Source organism: Tauraco erythrolophus, chromosome 6 (assembly GCF_009769465.1).
Source record: "Tauraco erythrolophus isolate bTauEry1 chromosome 6, bTauEry1.pri, whole genome shotgun sequence".
Classification (NCBI taxonomy): Eukaryota; Metazoa; Chordata; class Aves; order Musophagiformes; family Musophagidae; genus Tauraco; species Tauraco erythrolophus.
Window position 1 is genome coordinate 32,163,422 of NC_141470.1, and position 23,243 is coordinate 32,186,664.

The following is a 23,243-nucleotide window of genomic DNA, read 5'->3' on the forward strand; positions in this document are numbered from 1 at the left end:
CAAGACTGCTCCTCTGCTGCATCAGCCTGCCACAGCCACACACCATTGCTCTTTCACGATGCACACCAAATGATTGAGAAATCATATTTTTCTACCTCTTCCAAGATGTGATGTTTAGCTCTTAATAAGTTAGTGAAACATATTTGGATAATTGATGTTAGCATTAAGCTCATAACACAGTAACTGGTGATTTTTGGGTGCCTTTAACCCTGGTTTAAGGTGATGCCATGATTCTGCCATGTGACTATTGGGGCAGAGGGTAGGGCTGGTGGAAATATCAGGTAAGAATTTTCCTATGTTTAAACTTGTGCTAAAGAAGCTACCTGTGGTGTAACTCCTTATGAATTAGTGTCTTTTGACTCTTTAGTGGAACTCTTCACCCACTTGGTCAGTCTTGAATTCTTTACTGTCAGTGGATGTACACTTGATTCCTTTGCCTCCACCTGTCCTGTGCCCTCTCCCTATCGCCACAGGGTGCTGTTTCTGAAATCCTGGCTTTGGCTTGATTCTCTGAATGTTTTGCAACTTTGGTTGAGTATCTGGCTTTGGGCACCCTACTGACCGTGAACTTCATCTACATCTAATGTTATGGTTCTTGGAAAGGGGAAGTGGGTGGCAGTCTGATGCTGTTCGCATAAACCTGTTTTTTTTTCTTTCCTTTTTTTTTTTTCTTTTTTGAAAGTCTGGGAAGAAAGCCGTTAAAGCAGTCCTGTGGGTATCAGCGGATGGACTCAGAGTTGTAGATGAGAAAACAAAGGTTAGATTTCCCTGGACAAAAGTTTTAAATCTCTCTCTAATAATGTGTGTGCTATAGCATTAAATGGACACCAATCTTTATGTTAATGCAAATGTTGATATTTGAAAGGAAGACTAAAGTGTATAATTAGTTTAATAATTTCTTGCTTTGTAAACATATATATGTCTCCTAGTTTTTTTTTCCCCAGTTAGTTCCACAGTAATCTCAAGACACATTTCATAAAACGTGGCAGGTTGCACAAGCTTGGAATATTTTTTTTTTCTTTGCATTTACTGGAAGAACCATTTTTTTCGTAATAAGTTCTGTTGACATTGAACTTGGAGAGTCCCTTGACTTTGTTCTGCACCACTGCAAAAGGCTGCAATAGTAATACATGAGCAAACTCATATTAATCAATATAATTTTCAGTGCATCCAAATCCTAGAATGGGTCTGAATGAAGAAGAGCTGGCTTCCAAAAACGCACTGAAGGGAGCAAATGAAATAGGGGAGTTGTGCCTTCAGACTCAAGCTAAATAGTAACTGAGTTTCAAATTTGATAATTGCTATTTCTAATATCTAAGCTGTTGGTCTGAATTGGAAGACGGATGTACTTGTGACATCCTTCTAGATTGTTCTACTTTTTTTTAAATTGTGAAATAGCACAGTATGTACCACCAAGGCACCTGTGTGCAAGAAATAGCTAACAGTTCTTGGTTTTATCTAGATGTAGGCAATTAGAAATGGGAGCTTGGGCTTGCCTCTGTAAGCGTACTAGTATTTTAAAAGATGGCATGACTGTCAGAACAATTTTTACTCTTGTTGGTCTGAAATTAATTTGTTTTATAGTCATGTCATTTAACTCGTACTTTGTCAACCTAAAAGATGATTCCTGCAAGCCAATACTGAGAAGCAGGTAGAGATTATTCATATCCCTCTGCAATACGACTGCCTGTCAGATATCTGCTCTGTGGCTAGGCTTCTCCTGGGCTGCTGTTATGGTATGGTTCATCAACACTGAAGTTACTGTCTCTTTAAGAATTTGATTTCTATTGCAAACATACTGATGTAAGTGAATTCAGTCTACTGATTGCCTCATTTAAAAGTAATAATACATGTATTATTTTTAGAAATGTTCCTGCATATATCTAATCTTTTAAAATTGAATATTAATAAAATGTGCAGACCCTGGAGGTAATTAAAAGCACAGGACTTAAAAAGAGAATATACTATTGCCTCCTGGTGGTTGAATACATTAACGCAGGTGCCAAGTACTAGCCACCAACCAAAAGAAAGAATTTTGAAAAAAATATTGAAAAAGTAATTTTTAATTAAGATGGCATAGTTCTTAAACTATGCTTTCTGCTTTTTAGAAGCGCTTCTCTCATCAGTCTATGAGAACAAATCAGAGGTGTTTGATACTACTAGTGCTGCTGGTGCTTTTCCATTGTATAGTTTAGCTAATTAACAGATGAGCTTTTGCTTTTTGTGTAGCAGCTGCTAGACCTTTTCACTTTCAGACCTCTCTCATTAGTTTCAGTGTTGTGTTTTAACCACAGTAAAGATTTTTTGATAGCAACACTACTGGAGCTGCTGTAAAAATAAAATAAAATGGAAAATGTGAGCTCCATAGTCTAGAGGAGAGAGTTTAGCAATTGTTTGGGTCCCTAAATTATTAAGTGGTACCTTGGCACAGTTCTGCCAAAGTTGCTTGGTGGAAAATGTCATCTGTCCTTTTTGTTTCATGCTGGGAATAGATTCTGAATGGTGAATTCATGGACAGATAATTATAGCCACATCAGGTTATCCTCTTTTTAGTATAACTCATCTTCCTGCAGTTAACACTGAGAATGACTTGTTTGAGAGTTGCTCCATGTTTCCTCACATTTCTTTTATTGGGGGGGGGGGGGCTGGAATTTTTCCCTCTAGGATCTTATAGTTGATCAGACAATAGAGAAGGTTTCTTTCTGCGCACCAGACAGGAACTTTGACCGGGCATTCTCATACATCTGTCGAGATGGCACAACAAGACGCTGGATATGCCACTGCTTTATGGCTGTAAAGGACACGGTAAGTTTAATATGGTGTGTGTCCAACTCTTCCAGCTTCTAGCTGAAAGCTATGCTCAAAAAAATTAACTACCTAGAATACTGCAGTATGTTTTGACTTCAGCTAAAATACTACTTAGTCCTTTAGAGTTATTTTAGCTCATATTCGTTATATCTGAATTATTTGCTATCTTTCTGTGGTGTCGTCTTGTGGAGAGAAACAGTGCCCAGCATGCGTATAAAAGGAATGCAGTCAGCCTCAGATAGCTCTAGCAGAAGGGAACTACTCTTCTAAAAATAAACAGAAGATATTCTCATCTGAAAATGTATACAGCCAAAAACTGAAACAGTAATGGCAGCTTTTCCAGGATAAAATCATAGTGAGTAAATACAGACTGGTTATGAATGCAGCCTCTTGTACGCAAATGTTATCTTGAACGGAAAGTCATCGCATGTTAAGGGATGGAGCTAAACTGAATTAAATTAGCATCCTGTTTGCTTCTAAGTGATAGAGATTTTTCCAGTAGAAGGTTTGAAAGCAAGTTCAGTCTCTTGCAGTGTAGACTTAAGTTTAGCTCCCTGATCTGACCTTTTCCTCTTTCTGCTTTTTGTTGAATCCTGTCTATATTATACAACGCTCTTGAAATTTCATGCAAATTCATTGTGTAAACTCCACTTATCTGCATGTTCAGAGCAATTGTACTTGACAATTTGTCATTTTTCTTTAAAGACAAACAACAAAGTTAGAAATTCACAGTTAAACTTATGTCAGAGCTGGAGCATTTCTGTTTTCCTCTGTGAATAACAAGTCAATTCACTTACTGGTTACAATAGAGGAGTTGAGCTACTGGTAGCAGTAGCACTTCTGACTCAACTGTAGCCACCCTATCAGCTGGATTGCTGGACTTCCTCCAACTTGAATTTCCTTTCCTTATTGCAGTTACTGAGTAGTGGATCCTTTTGACCTCACTGGTTAATAATGGAAGTGCTTTTCAGAAAGCACTCTTAACAGGAACTTGTGCATTTGGTCAGGGCCTTTAAGTAGTCACCGTTGTACTTTTGATTTTCATGCTTGCACATAATGGTAGTGTCTCCCTGAGCCCTCTGTAAACTTTCTCCATCTGAGAGTAGCACTTATCTGTCCTTCAGGACTTACACCTGCTTAGGATGGCTTCACAAGAGTTTTCCTTGTGCACAGATGTATCCAGAGGCAAGGGATCAGTGCAGTCACATTATCGCACTAGTATCTTAGCAGCAGTTGAACTAAACAGACTGTCGGGCAATCTCTTTCATTTCTGGGTGGCCTTCTTGAGCACTGCTTGTGCATTAGTATTTGGGAATCTTTATATGCCAGGTTTAGTTTTAGAGCCATACAAAAGCTGGTCAATTACAGTAGTTCTCTCTAATGCCTTAATTAGATTCCTCTTGTAAAGGCAGGTTATCACTTCACAATGCTTGAAGCACATGTATGTTTCTGTTCCGGTTACTGTATGATGCAATGTTGTCTCGCGCAGGGGGAAAGGTTGAGTCATGCCGTGGGCTGCGCATTTGCAGCGTGCCTGGAGCGAAAACAGAAGCGAGAGAAGGAGTGTGGAGTGACTGCCACCTTTGATGCCAGCAGAACCACATTCACTAGAGAGGGGTCATTCAGGGTCACTACAGCTACTGAACAAGCAGAGAGAGAGGAAATTATGAGACAGATGCCGGATGCTAAAGGTACGGGGTGCAACTTAAACAATCATCCGTAGCGAGCAAAACCAGCACTGAGGTGAACTGGAGCCTCTGCAAGGATTGAGGCTTAACGTCCTTGCAGCATTCCCTCCCTTGAACCTTATTATGTACAAATCATATTCCCAGATGCTTGTCACTTCACAAGATGAAAAATGCTCCTAGGTTCACTCGTAGTGCATTTTCCCACATCTCCTGTAGAAAAAGTGCAAGTGGCTTTATATGTGAAAGCTGTTCCTGCTTTGTTTTGTCAGCCTGCTTTATGGCAGAGAACACTGTAGGTGCCGTACTAAAAGGCCTTAGAAAAAATGTTACAAAAATATAACAAGTTTACCAGACATGAAGTAATTCTTTTTGTAGTCTAAAGCTTATGGTAAATGAACAGAAAACAAAATGCATTTTTCTTAGAAAATAATGTATTTTTATTTTGATTTTTAAGGCAGGTTACAAAGTGTATATGTAGAGTTATATTGCATGAGGGAAGAACAGATCAATTGTAGTGTGCTTTCTGAAAAAAAACAAACCAAAACAACCCCTTCCCCATAAAACACATAACTGTCACACTGTTAATTACATTCAGAACTAGTAGCTAACTGATTTTGAGAGGAGTTAGTTTTTACTTCTTGGCCATTTAATAATGCCATTTAAAGTGTTCTGAAGTTCAAGTGACAGTAGAAATTCTTGCTCAAGTTTTATTACAAGTAGTCCATGGAGTTCTACAGCTAGCAAAAAATAAGTATTATAAATATTGTTCATAGCCCTCTTTACAGTGGAGTTGAACTTTTGTTTCAGAGGGCTCCACAGTAAGTTTTATGCTGCCACTCGATTGCAAAACTTTAATCTTCGTTTTCATCATCCATCTGCTTGTTCCCCATACATTAGTTTTAGAATGTGCTAAATGAAGCTTAAACACAAGGCCTTTGTTACTTGAGGGCATGAGTCAAAGTCTTGACTCAATGAAGGTGTGTGAAATCCTTTCCAAGAAAGACTGATTAGAAAAGTTTCACTTGAACGAGCAGCTGCTACTCATGGGCACTGAAGCTTGCAAGACAACATAATTAGTTCCTCCTACCATTCCAGCTCCTCAGAAATCTTAGTGTGACTCCTGTCTTGACCAGACTTCTAGTTATTCCGTTGATGTGTCAACAAAAAAGGTCATTGTTTTTCCTAAAACATTTGGAAGGCAATATAGGTAAAATAAGAGTTCACACCAAGGTAGTGAGATTTCCCCTCCTTCCTCTGTGTTGATGAGCTGTGTTTATTGCCCCCCTAACCCAATTCACTTATGACATGAGTGAAAGAGTTTTCCTAGAGATGGAAAAATCCCCATTGCTGTTCTAATCGTTGTCATGATTTAAACTAGGCTCAATCCTACATTTCTACCGTTAGGCGGGGTTGACGGCAGCACTGTGGTGCTATGCAGAACTCTGCAAAATGAAGCAGTTGGAGGAGCTTCCAGTGCAACTAAGCAGTGATTGCAGCTAAATTCAGTTAAAGTAGTGACACTGGAACTCACTGTCACTGTGCCTGGTGTTAGCAAGGCCCGTCAGCTCGGAGGCTGGATCTACCTCGCAGCACGCTTCCCTCTACCTGTAACGTATTTCCTGGAGGAGCTGGGGAGCTGCAGCTTGAGCACTGAATGCAGCCTAACCTGTTAAGTGCTGCTGCTGCCTTTGGCCTGCTGAAGGCTGTGCAGTGTGTTTGGCTACTGCTGCTGATCCTGCAAGGCTAGGAGGGGGGCTTTTAAAAGAAGGCCCTAGAGCTGGGTTCTGTTCCCTGCCGCTGCTGAGCTATGCGACCCTAAGTCACAGTCTGTAGTAATATTTTGGCCGTAGTTCTGTGTGAGGTCAAAGTAAAGGTTTCAAACACGCAATACACTTTTCAGTCTTAATCATAAATGAATTGCCAGTGTTTCCACAGGTGGGATCTTGGGAATAGCTAGGAAGAATACATATATAAGGCCATTATTTTTATGGAGTGGCTAGCCTTAGTAAGCTGTGCTTTGGAGACTGGATGTATGTAGTGTGACATGGTGAAGACAATGAAGGTATGCAGAAATGATTTTTCTGCCGTGGTATTAAAACTCGTTTGAAAGTGTACTAGTTACACAAATTCCTGCAATTTCTCTTTTCAAAACAAACGGGAGTAGGGGCAGGCAGTTGAACACTACTTTGCTTTACTTTTCTAACCTCACGCTATTTCCTCCAGCAGTTGAAACAGAAGTGAAAACCGTAGCACCAGGTGCTGCACCAAACAATACTGCCCCCTCTTCTGGCTCACCAACCTCTCCTACTGCTGAAGTCGCTGCCTCTCTGGATAAAGAAATGAGCAATCCCCATGCTATTCCACGGAGGCATGCCCCTATAGAACAGCTTGCCAGGCAAGGGTCTTTCAGGGGCTTCCCTGCCCTTAGCCAAAAGATGTCTCCTTTTAAACGACAGTTGTCTTTGCGAATAAATGAGCTGCCTTCAACAGTGCAAAGGAAGACCGATTTCCCCATGAAAAACTCAGGTAAAACCAAATGGTTCCAGTGAAACGTTACCTTAAATTGTCTCTTCCTCCTTTCCTTCTCTGTGGCTTCAAATAACTCCTTATTTTCTAGTAAATCCTTCTCCTGCCTTATGTGGATCGTTTCTCATGAACAGGCATCACCATGTCAGAAAACTTCTGCTTTGGGAATAGGCAAGAATTTCAAATGCAGTATTCACATGCAGAAAACAAACCGTTCTAATCACTGTCTGAAATACTGGAGCGCAACTTGAAGTGCTCCAGGAATGGGTGTTGGTGCTGGCTCTTCCTTCTGAGTCACTAAACCAGTTCCTCCACTTTAATGCCAGGGCATCTTGAGAGACAAATCCCTTCAAGGCCTTAACCACTTGTCATGGGATCATGTGATGCTTTTCTGCAGCCTGTCCTTCTGGCTGTCTGAATTCTTCTTTTTGAGAGCAATGAAATGGCTTTTTACGTTGCATTAAAAGAAACTTTACTGTTTAGGTGGTACAGCTGGCTGTTTCAGTAATGCGTGGTACCGTTTTCACGTGATGGTAGTGGGATTTTTCTAGAATCTTCCCAAAATAAACACCTGGGGTGCTCAGTACCTTGCGTTATGTCCTAGAATCCCCTTACTGAGGTTATCCTGCAGACCAGCTGTACTCTCACTTGGCAACAAAGCTAGTTTTAGGGTTCTAAGCTTTTCAAGTAAACATTACTGGCAAAGGCAAAACCAACAAAAACACCTAGTCTGACTTCTCTCATAATCCTTATTTGTTGATCTGTGCTTTAGCAGCAGCACTGAATTTGTTAGTTTTGCAGCAATAGTGCACTGCTCGCTAGTGATACTCACTGAGCACACTACAATAGGAGTTCTTCATGCTTCAGAACACTTCTGGTGCATGTTCCCATGTATGCCGCTGCCAGTGCTGCTTACTGTCATATCACATGCGCTGTATTGGAATATAAAATCGTAGAATAAAGTCTTTGGGCATGCCTCCCCCTGAATTTTAGATATGGTGCATGTTGTGTCCAGGCATCTTATGTTTTTTATACTATTTGTGCTTAATTATGCCTGCTCATGTCAGTTCTGTGCAATGAACGACTGATGATCAGTACTTTTGAAAAGCAGTGCAATTAGTACTAATGAGAACATCTGGTAAGTCAGCAGTTTTATCCCAGATGTTACTTTATCCACATTATGCTGATACTTGGTTTAAAACTAAGTGTCCATTTTATTTGAGCTTTCAGCTTTTGCTTTTCATAATTCTACCGCAGAATAGAGGGATTTCAGCTACTGCTGAACTGGAGCAATCAACATTCTAACTCTAGACTTAACTTGCCACTGTTCGTTGCTGTCAGCACATTTAAACTTCATCTAGTTACTGTGGAAGTATGTTGTTGGAACACTTAAATCTATCGTAAGTATTTTCATTTCACAAAGTGCCAAATCCTTGATATGTTTAGCACTTTAATACTGAAAGATTTAGATCTCTGCTAAAGCTATAGGAAACCCTTTTATTTTCTGAAATGAACATCCTCTTGCATTAACACAGAGAAGCAGTAATAACTGACTTTAAATCTGGAACACTGATCTCCTTACCCTCTTGACTTAGTCAAAATACACTAGCGTGGTGTTCTATTTCAGGTCAGGTCTTCAACACTGATTTTAAAAACCACTGTCATGCAAATCATTAGCAGGAACATCTAGGACATAAGGGAACTATGTTTTTAGTTTCACATTGGTATTTGTAAATGGTTTCTGCATCCTTAAAACTTCCAATTTAATGAATTTTGTTTACATTTTAGTCCCTGAGGTAGAAGGGGAAACGGACAGCATTAGTGCCCTGTGCTCTCAGATCACCAGTGCTTTCAGCACACCATCAGAAGATCCTTTCTCTTCAGCTCCCATGACAAAACCAGTGACAGTAGTCGCACCACAGTCTCCTGCCTTTCAAGGTTTGTGATTTCTCTGTGTGCTGTGGTCATGCTGGATGAGGCTTGAATGCACATATTGTTGCTTTCCAGTAACACATGGTCTTCATTTCCCGTGCAAATCCTGTTATCAGTACTTTGGGGGAATGCTTTGTTCTTCTCATCTGTTTAGTTTTTCTGTGGTTTTGTTTTTAACAAAAAGTTTGTGCACCTACCACACGATAGATACCTGTAAAAGGGACTGGCTTTGAGATAATGGCTATTTTAACATTCTGCCTCCTGAACCGCAAAAACTTTACCAACTGTACGTCACAGGAATCAAATCCCATAAGGGAAGAGATTTTGTGCCGCCTCATGGTTACAGTTTTTTCACACAAACTCTTAGATAAGTTGTGGAGAGATGCCAACCACAGAACTCATAGCAGCCTCTAATCTTCATTTCAGTGATATGCTTTTATTCAAGATGTGTGAAGAACGAACCTCTCCTTGTTACATGTAGTTATTGTTACTTTGCATCTAAAATCTGTTCTTCTTTTGAATCTAAAATGAATCATACAGTAACTTCTGAAGAGCCATATCTCTTCTCTATAAAAACCAACAAATTTAACTACAGTTGGTCTCAAGGTCTCATCAAATACACAAAAATCCACCATCCCACAATTCTGTTAACAAGCACTGGCTTGGTGAAATGGAATTTACTAGCTTCATCGACTGTCAGTCCAATTTGGGTAATTTACACAAACTGCTGTCATGTGGAAGTGTCTAAAACTGATGTACGTTGATAGGTATGACATGGCCCACTAATACTCCAGTCACGTGCATGCCTTGCATGAATTAATTGCACTGATGTTGTCTGCTCCCATTTTAGTTAATGGCACTGCCTCTGCCTTCTGTGTGCTTGCTGCTAAACCATCCCAGGCTGCTGTAGTGTCCACAGCTATGCCCGTTCGTGAAACCAATCCTTGGGCTCATGCTCCTGCTGCTAATACTGGAGCTGCAGCCATGGTCGCTGGTAAGATTGGAAGTAGATCTGGTGCATTGCTATGAGAAGTTGGATCAAAAGAGTGATTGAGCCCTTGAGATGATTGTCAATGCCATTTAATGGCAAGCGGAAGGAACAGTAACAAAAGCCGGAAGTAGTAGCCTTTTGCACAAGTGGATGGAGGGAAGCGATGAACTCACTGATCTGGGTCTATAGGCTGGACTGATTCTTGTTTTGGCAGCATTTTAGAAAATCCAGGGCTAAAAAAGGAAGTAATGAAATAGCGTGTGTTTGGGGATGAAGGGGAAAGAATCTATGTGTACTGTACCCAAAATAATTTTTGTGCGTTATTTCCGCTAACGTACATAAGGAGACATTAAATTGGTTGCTAAAGGCTCTAGAGGTTCATTTCTTCTGTTTAATAAGTTTAGTCTGTCCCTCCAGTCCTTGTCTGTAGTTATATACAATGTAAGATGGTAGTTTAAATAGCTGTCACCCATGTGCTAGAAGGCTACAATCAAACTAACCTCATTTCCTGATGTAAGCTCAACTCAAAGAGAGAAACTTTGCTAGTGGAATAGTAGGTTCTGCTTGGTTTTTTAAGAGTACCAGACCCATTTTCAGCTAAATCTTCACCAGTGAGTCCCTGAGCTCTGCTTCCAACAGTTCCCACTGTCAAAACAACAGTAAACTCATCTTTAGATGGCGTTTAACTAGATCAGGCTGACTGAAGACTGCCGAGCAGTACTAGTTTTCCACTTCTCCAGAACACCAAATAACGCATGAATTGCAGAGCCATCTCTAGCATTCCTGATTGCTTTTCTCATCATGTTGGAAACCTGGCAAGGCCCTGTGGCAGGGAAAGAGAATTTGAAACTGTAGGGAGAAGGAAAACGAGAATTCAGGTAGTGGGAGATAGTTTTGAAACTATGAGAGGAATGGATATGATGGTGATTTCTTTTATTATTTTTTTTAATCATTGAAGATAAATGAATTAAAATCAGAGCTGGTTTTATAGAAGAAAAGTCTTAAAATGCTAAGTGTTGAACATTGCAAAAAGAGTTTGAGAGGTTAACAGCCTAAGTTATGAAAAGAATAAGGGAAGAGTGAGAGGAGGTAGAGGAAGAATATAAAGGAGTCATAGTAAGTATAGTTTACATACTGTATAGTAATTTGATTAGATATATGGTCTTAAATGTTCATGTCTATTGTACTGAGTACTCACACTTCACTTCAGTGTGTATGGGACAGGAAAATAAATGTCTTGAACTCCCAGTACCATTACATTACTCTCCTTTAGAGGGTAAAGCCTTAATTTAGGAAACAGAGAAAATGAGTCTTAAAACCAGTTTCTTTTAGCTTTGTGTTCGAACAGTCCACCAGTCCTGAGCTGTACATTCAGAAACTGGTACTCCCCAGTTAGAGGAGTTAGTGGTTATGGACTAGATCATTGTCGGTAAGTCAATGTCCGTAAGTCACTAAGTTATGAGTGCAGGTGGCAGCTTTCCTGCACACCCTGAAGTCTCACATGTCTGATAGGAAGGAAAAAAGTAAAATCTGCATTTCAGTGAAGAAGCTTTTCTCTACCCCTTCTTGACCAATGTTGTCCTAGAACAGAACAGTCCAGTGGATGCATAAAGATGCTTCCAGTGTTGGTAGCAGTCTCTCAACCATGGAGGGAGGAGACCTGTCTATTCTGGTGTACATCCTCCAGCCTTTCTAACTGATAAAAGGGTGAGGAGTGGAAACATTAGTGACTTCCCCATGCTTTCCTTCCCAGGCACTGAATGGAGCAGCACCTCCTCAGGTGCGGCCTCACCAAGCCTCTTCCAAGGAAATCACAGACGTACTCCCTCGGAGGCAGACCGCTGGTTGGAAGAGGTCTCAAAGACTGTCAGAGCCCAACAGCAACCGGCCCCGGCCCCAGCCCCACAGCCACTGCTACAGCCTCCTCCGGCAGCTTCCCAGCCAGCGCCAGCCTACCCCGTCGGCACCTTCATCGCACCTCAGCCTGTGCCCGTGGGTGTAGCACCGCCCATGCAGCCGGCGTTTATGCCGGCTCAGCCCTATGCTGTAGCGAATGGGATGACCTACGCAGCCCCAAGCGTACCTGTGGTTGGAATCACACCTTCCCAGATGGTAGCCAACGTCTTTGGTACTGCAAGCCACGCTCCAGCAGCCCATCCTCATCAGTCACCCAGTCTTGTCAAACAGCAGACGTTCCCTCAGTATGAAAGCAACAGTGCTACAACCAGCCCCTTCTTCAGTCCACCTGCGCAGCACAACGGCTCCGCAGCTTTCAACGGAGTTGAGGGTGGCAAATGGGCTGCAGAGGACAAGCATTCGCAGCCTCCCACAGCTGCTCCACAGGTAGATCCGTTCGAAGCACAGTGGGCAGCGCTGGAGAGCAAGGCAAAGCAGCGCACTAATCCCTCTCCAACTAACCCCTTCTCAAGTGATTTACAGAAGACATTTGAGATTGAACTTTAAGCAGTCCTATGAGGGGTGGATAAATTGTACATTAGGATAGAGGGATAAAGGGAGCAGAGGGGACTGTTTCTGATCAGTTTGCTTTGATAATCCCAAAGGTCCCTTCAAACAAAAATGGGTTAGAGGGAGCAATTATGGGGAGGATATAAACATACAGAGATTTTAATCTGAAGTTCTTAAAAGGAATCCTGGAGCCACCCCAGTCTGCATTCCTTCCTCACTTGGAAAGCTGGAAGTCAAACAGAGCAAAGGTAGGCACCCAGCCCCAAAGCCTGTTCTGCAGAAACATCCATTATCTCACCGAAAGGAAGGCAGATTTTGTACTTGTGTCCTTCTGATGCCCGGCGAGTCCTGGACGTCCCCCTTCAGGGAAAAATGGGGTGGGGAGGGGGGGTGGGGGGGAGGTGGATATGGCTGGGAGGGTGTCACCTGCTTAGCAAAAGCAAGGTTTGTGGAAAAAGTTGAGCTTCCATTTTGAGTAACAAAGTGAATATTATATGTAAAGAATAAAGTAAAGCCAAAATCTTTATTTTTATGCATTTAGAATATTTTAAATAGTTGGATATTAAAAGTTGTATGAGTTGTAAGTAATCTTGCCAAAGGTTAAAAAAAAGGGGGGTTGGATGTAAGAAATTGTACATAAGATTGATTTATCTCTGATTCTTATTGTAAGTAATATTGGGGGGGTGGAAAAAGGGGCTCTAGCTTGTTCTTGTATCTGTTCATTGTAAGTAGCATATTGCAACAACAATCACAACCAATAAGTCATTATATCGTAGTTTTAAATAAAGAAAATTAAAGAACAGTATTGTCATGGTTTGAAAACCATGGGGAAAATTTGCTGGTTTTTATTGGAATCAAGCTACATAATTATATATAGTATGTTTTTTTCCTTTCATGTATTGCTGCAGTTTCTTTGTCTTAATCTATTGGTTCTAACACTACTGTGACAACTTACTGTAATCATATCTACATCCTGGGCCTACCTGGGAAACCATTTTATGTTTGTCTGTCAATAGATCTTAGAGGTTTTTAACTTTGGTTTTATTTTTTTTCCCACTGATTTGTGAAACGTTGTGGTTAAGGCTGCAGCTGGTCCAGGTTCTGCCTCTGGTGACTTGTGAAAACCATCTCATTTTAACTTTACTTTTAAACTTTGGCCTTACAAGCAAATGTAAGTTATATATATTTGTACTGATGATTTATAATCTGCTTTAACAGAAATAAATGTTGGTGGTAGAAGTGCTGTCTGTGAAAGGCTTATTTCACACTCTCCATTCAGTTTTCAGCATGTGCCATTCTGGGTATCTTTTGTGATATTGAGTGAATGTAGATGAACCCTGCTTGCCAACCTAGAAGCTTAATAATGGTATCTTAACACCTTTCATTTTGTGCACCATGTTAGGTTATCTTGAACTCTAAGACTGAGCTTGCAAGTGTCCTTGTGACCCATAACTATTTAAAGCTCTAAAATAGAGGGCTTTACTGAAAAGATTGGATTCTGGGTTAGCATCACTGTACTTTTTAACATTGAATGTTTACACAGAGACAGATACGAAGACACTAATGTTCAAAAAGAGAAAAAAAGAAAACTCGCTTTGTTTTTCTTTCTCCTACTACTGAAAGGAGTGAAGATCCTAAAAGCTATATGAGAAGACAGTGTATTTTCACTCCTTTTCTATTCTTCCAGTGAGCTGATATCTGTCCTGTGAGTACGACTGGTTCTTCCTGCATTCTTATGTGCCCCACATTGGTTTGGACACAAGGAAAAGTCAGACTTTGTAACCTGAAGGGGAAGAAATGCTCCCTTTGTTTGGCCCTAGCATTTGAGCTTGCCAGCAGTTTCCATTTCCAGGCAAGTACAGAGAGCCTCACAGTGAGTGACATGGTCTAGAAAATGGGGACTTTTTTCTTTACAGATTCCTACCTGTTTGCAGTATGGTATGAATAGTAATGACCAACACTCCCTGTGGTATTTGAGTTGGTACCCAATGCTTTTTTTCAGCTTTCAAAAAGCAAGCAGATATTTGCAGCCACTTAGGAAAGAAAGCATGTATAGCTTATTCTGTTAGTTCCATATTTTCCACAGTAGTGCCCCAACATCAGCTGAAAATAGCCCAGTATAGCTACACCCTTCCTCTGCCCTGAAGATAACAGTAAAGGAGATATGACCTCCCTACACATCCATTGTTTATGGAAGAAAACAAACATCTTGATTCTCAAATCAAAAAACTAAACATTCAATCGGGCAGTTAACTGGCATTATATAGAGGGAAAAGCAAGAAGAAATGTAAAAAGACCCTTTAGCTAACAATTACAGCGATGGCACGTATTTAAAGCAGTGAACTGCATGCTTTCCACTACCATCCTTACTTACCCATGGTTATGCAGCTGAAAGGAGGGCAGAATAAACACTCACTAAACCAAAGTGCCTTCAGTGTTAAAATCCTGCCCATTGGAATACAGGTGCCGGTTACAGCCCACAGGAGTCTTGAGAAAGTGCTCCCTGGCCATGTCTTGTGTAACCCATACAGCTTAAATGAAAGCTGCCTACACAGAATACTTAAATATTCTAAAAATAGAGCCTCTGACATAATAGAAAGGGATATTATAGAACTGACTGCTTATTCTAGGACAAAAGGGTCTGATACAACCACAATCAACTTCTAACTGTGCTCCCAAGCAGGTCCACAGACCTTGACTGCCCTCGATGCCTGCCACACGTGCACTGAGAGGGCTTCACTAAGACTGGAATTTACAGTCTGTGATTAGTCCCTGGTCTCAAAAGGCAAAAAGTCATACCATGTACCAAAATAGCCTGTACACAAACTAAAAAGGTTTGGTCTGAGATGTTAAATGCAAAATTATGTACAAACACAATTACAAGTTCCCAGGACCATCTTGTTGTTCTTAAATGTCCAGCGATACCAACTTTAAACCTTACACTGTAGCACCTACCATGAATTACAGCAGAGGAAGTTTTCCCTAATCAAATTAAAGGATCTTAAATGAAAAATAAGTATTTTGTCTTTTCTAGCAAGCAGAATCTATCAGACCACAGAAAACCCACCCTCGCATAGCTGTGTGGCTGTCACCTCTCGCTCCTTTACTGGAGCGCTTCTAGACTTTTCAGTTTGTTCACATCTTAAAGCAGTGTGTCCAATCCTGAAGCCATACCTGTGCTGAAGAGCGTGCAATCATTGGGTTACTAATTCTTATTTTTAGGTGCAGCTGAATGGATTTACTGGATTTAGAGTCCAAGTCAGCTTTAGGCTGTCAAGCCTGGGGATTTACATCTATGCTAATTTCTGCTGGCCTGAGTACTGAGTCTGGACTGAAGGAGAGTGGTGTGAGTGTAGTCTGGCATTAGCTGCCTTCCGTAAGCCTTACATTAAAGTGACAGAAGTAGGAAAAGGAAAAAAAAAAAAAAAAAGCCAATCATCCACACCACCCACCTTCCCCCCAAAACGTCAACCCTTCTCACCAGTCTACTAGTTTATAGCTACGTCTATGCAAATAATAAATGGGTAATGGTGCTAATTAATATGATTAACCCATCCAAGCCTCAGCAGAGAGTTTGGAGTGAGGAAGAGGGGGAGAAAACAATACTGTGGGGGCTGTAAAAAAATGCTTTCACTCGGAAGTTAGAATTCCGTTTTGAGACACTGAAGACACCCAAGGGCCTTTCCTGTTTTAACAAATCATCATATACTCTCACCTCCTCACACATCCCCCCTTAATGCCTGAGAATTGCTCTTTCCGAGCCTCATGTGCACGCTCCCTGCCACTCGATTTTAGTCCTGAAGGATGCTTTTCAGTTATAGTTGCTCTGCAGCTGGAAGGCCCATAGCAGCAGCACCCAGCCCGGGCTGCATGCAGAGCCAGGCTTTTCTTGACTTAACTGAGACTAGAGCAGATTATTGGGCAGTTTATTCTGGCAATTCAAATGCCCCTACATGTGTTTCCATGTCTATCTTACTCACCTCCCCAAGCTGAAACTCAGCACAAGGCTACCACTGAGCCCAGCTTTGCAAGAAGTTCAACAGTGCAATTCTGGCTCAGGAAAAAAACAAAATTATCTGCTGAGCCTTCCTCAAGCAAGTGATATTTAAACTGCAGCATCTCAGAGCAGGTAACACTGTTGGCATATTAATCTAAATTACCTCTAACTTTCATGGAGGGCGGAAAGTATTCTGGTTTGTCTTAAGCTTTCTGGGAAGCATTGCTTCTGCATTTCACTCCCAAGCTGATTACAGTCAAGTAGAAACCAAACTGACCCAGCTAGAAATTTGGCTAAGGTCTACTGGAATAAAACAGCTAGAGTAACGTGACATTACATCTGCATCCCTACAGCTTGTAATCTCATAGGACCTGAATGCCAATTTTATATGCATCAAGCTGTTTCTCATGGCCAGAGTCCTTTCCCTCTAGATGGGAAGTGTTCCGCAGGATTGCAAATGTTCACTGCTCATTACTGCTTTGGTTAAGACAGTTCAGGACCATCTTCAAACACCTCAGAGGTGATTTTTTTTTTCTTTAAAAGCACTTCTCTCTCATGCTTGTATGAAAAATTAGTCTCTCATGCTGGTTATCTGCCTTTCTCTAAAGTCACAGCATCCTTACGTTCCCAGTATCATCCTATTCTGTGAATGACAGCAATTACCCTTAAGTGAAGGGATAGATTAGCTACAGCAAGGCGTACAGGGGGGCAAAAAAGGAGTTTGCAATAAGCTTGAGAGTGGTGAGTCTCCCACCTTTGAACAGTTGCACCCACTACACTGTTCAATTACCCTCTTGTGTCTTCCAGCAGGCAGAGCTCCCAGAACAGTTTCATGCAGTAAAAGGACGGAGTTGAGACCTCCAAGTCTTGTAATGGGTCACCTGTGCTTTCACATGGCTGTGGAGGTGTCTGTCACCCGTGGTAATGAGAAGGGCTGGCCTGGGGCTGATAGCGAGCACAGCTAGCGCAGCAGAAGCTGGAGTAGTACTGGTTACTGCAGAGCTGGGCCTGTAGGATCAGCTCACAGTTGGCGAGGTGGGGCTGGTCCACACACTCTCTGCTCAGGTCCACAACGTGATTCACTGTAGCTGCAGCCAAGCAAAAGGTGAAGCAGCTGTAAATACACTGCCAGGGCTTATCCTCAGGTTTGATTTCCCCCCCTAAATGACACAGAGTGTTCCTGCTCTCTCCACCTCGCCAGTTTTAAGGGAATTGTTTTAAATTTAGTCCAACATCTAGAATGAGTTAGAAACTGACACCTCTAGTGAGATACAGGAGGAGAACGCAGTTTCTGGGGCTGATCTCCTGAGGAGAGAACCACTCTACAGCCTGTGTAAAGCCAGCTGTATGATGTCCAGAGTCCAAAGACGAAACTTGCAGCCAAATCTTTGGTCAACCAACTATGGCATTTTGGCCCCAGGAAGTTAATTAGGCTCCCAGCGCCCTGGTCAGGGGTGGGTGTTTCCACCATCCTGCTTTTCTGCCCAGGGAAAGGAGGGCTCCTCGGGTAGCACAGAGGCTCCTGCCGCTCCCCAAAGCCCGAGGTCAGCGGCGGATGGGTACACGCAATGGATAGACTTACAACAGCGGCCCAGAGGCAGGCTCTGTTCCAGGAGAAGCAGGGAGGCTGGGGTGTACTCACTGCTAGGCTTGTTCCTCAGCACCTTCACCTCCGTGCTGGCACTGACGGAGCTGCTGCTGCTGTAGGCGCTGCATGTGTAGGATCCCTCATCAGCATCTTGAACGTTGGCTATGGTCAGGCTTCCGTCCTGGGACAGGTGGATGTGGTGGCCATCTGCCCGCATGGGGACTCCGTTCCTGTGGCAAAAAACACTTTGTATCACTGTTGCCACCCATGGGGTCTAAAGGAGCTCTCTGGGAACTGATGTTCTGTGAAAGGGGTAAATTTTTACAAATTCAGCAAGAAAAAAGAAGAAATGTGCTTTCTCCACAACCTGGCTCTATAATCGGGTAGTAACACGAGTGAGTCTGCATCCGTTAGCCCACTGCCTGCGTGGGAGGGAGCTAGCTGTGTGCTCTGTATAACGACGTTCCCTTTCCGCTATTACACATTTTTGAGGTTTGAGGAACTACAAGAAAATCCAGGGTGCCTTTCCCTCTCTCCAGGTTGTGGTCTGGCAGTGTTTGTTTGGCTGGCATTGATAGCAGCGCATATTGCCTGAGGAACATATGGGGTAGTGAGCAATGTGCCCTCTTTCCTCTCCCTTAAAAGTTTGTTTTAAAAAAAACACATTTAAAATACCAGCAAGATTGTGTCCTGTTTTCTTCCAAGGAAATGAAAACTGTTTCACTGAAAAGGGTTTCATTCAGACTCTGAAACTTGCACCATTTTGTCAACTCAAACACCAAACTCACGTAGGAAAGAAAAGCTTCCTTTGTGAGATGGCCCACTTCAGTCCAACCCCTTGGAGCAGAGGGATTTAAACAATTACCAGTCCATCTCTCTAGTTCCTTTGCAAGAAGGCTCCAAAACAGAATTGATTATTTTCAAATAGGGGAAAAAACCCCACACCAAACACTTGCACAAATTCAGAGTTTCCCTGCAAACCATCAAGAGAAGAGGGCACAGCTTTTCCCTTACCTGTATTAAAACACCTAAAAATCCCCTTTGCTCCCCATCTGACGGTAGAGGAAGAGAACTATTGCAGCAGGGAGCTAGGAGAAGAGCCCCTGTTATTGTAGGGGCTGCAATGTTTGTTAGGGTTAGGCAGACAGAGTTTTATAAAGATCAAATAAAGGTCTTCCCTACTCATTTTAGGTTTTGCTATTGTAATGTCTAAGGCTTTCCAGCATGGAGCACTTCAGAACTCCAAGAAATCTTAGCTTAATGTCTGCTTTCCTCCTCATTTGGCTGGAACATGGACTTGGTGACCCCCACACCCCACAGAGATCTTGCCCAGGATTTTGGGGTAACAGTGAAGTTGTTTAGGAAAGGGTAGGTGATGCTAGTTGGGGCTGAGAACCATGGGTCTTCTCCCTTACCTGGCAGGCATCTTGCATTATTGTTTGGAGGATAAATGATGAGGTTTGGGAAGAGAAGGAAAGGGAAGTTCAGTCTCATTTTTGCTCACCTTGACCACCTTATATTCACGTTGTTGCCAGTCGCTGTACAGTGAAGCTGAGCAGTCCCTCCCTCAGGTACCATGATGCTTGGCAGAAGACCAGTGATCCTCAGCTCTCCTAGACCAAAAGGGAAATCATTGCTAGCAGGAAGACAATGCCATGCTGCCTGTGGTAGTAGGAGCATTCTCTCATGGGAAAAGTCCAACATAATGCTGTGATGAGCTACCAGCCCCTAGGCCTTGAAACAGCACCTTTAGAGCTATGACGCTGTTGGCTATGGAGAACGTGGATTTCCTAAGGGCTTTGGCCGAAGCAAGGGCAAGTAGTAAAGGCGTCAAAGAGCTTTTTCCTCCAGCTGGACACAAGCACATCACATGCACAGAACCATATCCTTAGTTCCTCTTGCTTCTATACCCATTCCACACCAGTGTCCCAGAGTCACTCTTAGTCTGCTATTAGTCCCTCTTCCTAGCTGCCTAGAGCACCACGACCTACTAGACACACACAGATTACCAGCAAATAAAACACCTCACTCTTCCCTTGCCCTCGAGCTGCCTGTTCAACACTAGGTGCGAAGCCAAGAGGCAATGGCCAGACAAGAAACCCACACTGTTCAGCCCTCCTTGTTTCCCACTTGTGCGCGCACACCTGAGTGTGTACAGACACGCCACGTATGCTTCCACCCATCCAGTACCTCGAGGTCGGAAGAGGACCTGGCGCTGGTCCTGGTCACGTCCATTCGAAGCAATGCAGGTAAAGAAGCCGATGTCTTCAGAGCTGACCCGGCTGATCACCAGGGCCCCGTCTGACTGCTGCCTGTGTCTGGGGAACAAAATCAGAAAGTCTCTCAGCCTGTGTCTGGGTTGGGATGCGACTCCAGCCTCCAGAGTTGAAGCTGAGCATTGTGCACAGCTTTGTAGTAGCACTGAACAAAGGTTTAGCGACAGCTCAGTTCAACCTGCAGTGCAACCCCTGGTCCTCAAATCCCAGCACTAGTGCTGTAGACTCTGGTACAGCTGGCTGCTAGGGCAGGTTTCTGGGAGCAGAGGGTGAGGGGAGCTGCGGGAGAGCAGCACCAGTAGCTGTGGAAGTTTGCTGCAGGCACGCTGATCTCTCTTTGCTGTGAACCTCGGCTCACAGACCAGCTGGTGTTTGGCAAATTTGCTTGCCGTGTGTTCTTTTTCTGCTAATCTTGTAGATGAACAAAGTTCGGCTTTGGCTCACTTGTAGACCCTGCATCGCAGCTGTTCACTCGAGGGTTCAGTGTTCAGACTGTGAACTCTCTGAGTGAGGCTAGGGCAGTCGAGCAGTATGGTCTGGCCCTAATGGAGGAAACTGGCCAGCATAAGGCAGGATGGGCCCTTGCTGCACGGCCAGCAGCTCCATTCTCTCAGGGAGGAGACAGGGACGGTGAGGCAAGGAGAAGGCTCTCCTCCACATGAACCTGCCTGCAGGTATGGTGGAGCCACTGGGGAGCTCACCTGGGAGAGGAGAGGGGCTGCCCATCTTTCTGCCACTCGATGGTGAGAGCCGGCGACGCTTCCACAGTGCAGGGCAGTCTGACTCTCTCCCCGATGTTGGCCTCCACTACTGAGGGCTCGCTCTTATCCATTCTCAATCTGCAAAGTCCACAAGCACAACAAAACATGCAGAAACATCCTCGTTCGGCGTCTGACCTTCAGCACAAGACTTTTTTAAGCACAAGCCTTATTTTTTGCCTTCAACAGGAAAGAGCAGTCTCTGCACTCCCGTTAGAGCTCTCATACTTGCCATTACCAACATTCACTCACAACATTTAGAAAAGAGCAGCCTCCATCAAATCCTGCTCCCGTTCAGCACATCTTGGTGCTGTGCTCCTGCCAGCTTAACCCTTTAGAGACAGCAACGTTGTTTCTTACAGCATCCCTCTGGATAACAGCCTAGGAAGTGTTAACAACACGAGCACATGGCAAACGGTACAAAGTCCTGAACAGGGCACCAAGCAAGCTTCCCCCAAGGTGCTTATCTGGCACACACAAAAGTGAGCAGATATTTTTTTGGGGTGTGAAGAGCCCATCACAATCACCTGACTGTACAGAAGGTGCAGGAGCTGGCCATCCACTTCACGCAGCAGAAAGTTTGAGGCCAGGCTCTCACATTGCGCATCTTCTTATGCTCCTTGCTCTCTTATAACTACAGCTAAACATCATTTTAGAACGGAACTAAACCATGATGTTCTCAGCATCAAATAAAACATCATCTCCCCCACCCCCATTCTCTGACCTGAATTCTGGATCTCAAAACACAACCAAAGAGCCTTAATTCAGTACTCTTAATTCAATGAATCACTTCTTTCTGCTTTTAGGCAGAAGCAGCTAAGGAGGTTGCTGGGGAGTTCAGAAAATTGGCTGGTTTTTAGGCTGTAAACTCAAAAGAAGGAGGGATCAGATCACGGTCCCGTTTATTCTGGAGCCTCAACATGCTGCATTTAAGGCGAAAATTATTTGTATCTTTTTATTTCTGTGGGGCCTAGAAGCATCAAAAAAACATACTAGAAGCTACAAAATATGCCACCTAGTACATGAGGAGATAGTTTTGAGTCAAACTGGTTTGTTCGCAAAATATTTAAAATGAATGGGTGGAACCTAAAGTAACTGGAGCTTTTAAAAATACACATAGGTCTATTTTGTGCTAGTTAAGCAATTCCTATTTGCTTTGTTTTTTTCCAGAACAGGTTTGTCTTTCTGCCTACCCTAACTTGGACTTCTAAGGATGCTGCCTCTGATATTTCTACTTTTGTTTGAATCTCGCTCCTTTGCTATCAGCTTCTCTGCGCATCTTTGTCTAGAATATACTTCTTTCAAGAGACCCTTGGGAGGACAGAAGACAGCTTGCCACTAGGATCTTCTCCCATTCCTATTGTCAGCAGTTCAGTACTGCTTGCTTCCCAACCGTGTCCCAGAACAGCTGACCCAGGACCTTTCCAATCTTCAGCTTTTCTACATGAAGAGATGCCATATGGCTCATCAGCTGGACACGGTGGACAAACTGTTGCTGCACGTGAACTTACCTGTATGTGGATTGCTGATGCACAGAGGAACCGGTTGCCTGTACAACCTTCCTGCCTCTGGATAGCTCTCGATGCTGCTGATTTTCCTTGTGAAGGACTCGACCTCTCTCACCCTCTGCCAGAACAGCACTCTGGTACTCTATTCAAAACAAAATGCCATATGTGAATAAAAGGACACTTCTCACTGTGACCTCTTGCGTAGGGTTTCTATGAGCCTGGGAGAGCTTGCTGAACTGGAGCCAAAGAACCCTTCAGCCATCTGTTTTCTGGCTGACTAGGGCAGTAAGCCTGCGCTCTCCACTAATGAGAGTCACAGACCTGCAGGCAAGCAATTTTAGACTCCCTTCTCTCCTCTGTCAGTGAACATGTTGCAGCATCCCTTAGGCCCCAATGCCTTCTGCCCTGTGTGCCATCACTGTGACAAAGCACACTTCAGAGATTGAAGGCTACAGGGTGCCTTGCTGGCCCATCTTTTGAGACTAGTCTTTCATATTTTTGGGGTCTGTTTACTCAAATAAGGCACATTTTTCAGAACAGAGAATCGTTTGTTACCCAACAGGACTTGTTTGGGCAAAACACGAAACATAAATGCACCAGTACAGACAGCTATAGCAGACTGGTCATATTAGAGTGTGAGATGGAGAGCCCAGGAAACTGCAGAACTCTCCTCTTCTGGAGTCTCCTTTCTGGGATCAGGAAGCA

At 43.1% G+C, this 23,243-nt stretch overlaps 2 protein-coding genes across 6 annotated transcripts in view; one reads left to right on the top strand and one right to left on the bottom strand.

Annotated features, from left to right (window-relative positions):
• NUMB (NUMB endocytic adaptor protein) overlaps nucleotides 1-12,470 on the top strand; it is a 35,384-nt gene extending 22,914 nt beyond the window's left edge. For 3 of the 5 annotated variants that reach the window (XM_086613326.1, XM_086613328.1, XM_086613327.1), the window contains 7 exons: nucleotides 683-757; nucleotides 2,665-2,805; nucleotides 4,298-4,499; nucleotides 6,720-7,022; nucleotides 8,811-8,960; nucleotides 9,805-9,948; nucleotides 11,699-12,470. In XM_086613326.1, coding sequence (XP_086469452.1) covers nucleotides 683-757; nucleotides 2,665-2,805; nucleotides 4,298-4,499; nucleotides 6,720-7,022; nucleotides 8,811-8,960; nucleotides 9,805-9,948; nucleotides 11,699-12,408 — 1,725 coding nt within the window. In that variant the 3' untranslated portion in view covers nucleotides 12,409-12,470. The remainder of the gene's footprint in view (nucleotides 1-682; nucleotides 758-2,664; nucleotides 2,806-4,297; nucleotides 4,500-6,719; nucleotides 7,023-8,810; nucleotides 8,961-9,804; nucleotides 9,949-11,698) is intronic. The other 2 variants (XM_086613330.1, XM_086613329.1) reach the window with 1 other exon arrangement.
• A 4,850-nt stretch (nucleotides 12,471-17,320) lies between these two features.
• Nucleotides 17,321-23,243, bottom strand: part of PAPLN (papilin, proteoglycan like sulfated glycoprotein) — a 33,214-nt gene continuing 27,291 nt past the window's right edge. Inside the window, exons 22-27 of the mRNA XM_086613608.1 lie at nucleotides 22,542-22,680; nucleotides 20,974-21,111; nucleotides 20,187-20,314; nucleotides 19,501-19,609; nucleotides 18,051-18,226; nucleotides 17,321-17,496 (exon numbers count right to left, since the gene is read on the bottom strand). Of these exons, the coding sequence (XP_086469734.1) occupies nucleotides 17,321-17,496; nucleotides 18,051-18,226; nucleotides 19,501-19,609; nucleotides 20,187-20,314; nucleotides 20,974-21,111; nucleotides 22,542-22,680 (866 nt within the window). The remainder of the gene's footprint in view (nucleotides 17,497-18,050; nucleotides 18,227-19,500; nucleotides 19,610-20,186; nucleotides 20,315-20,973; nucleotides 21,112-22,541; nucleotides 22,681-23,243) is intronic.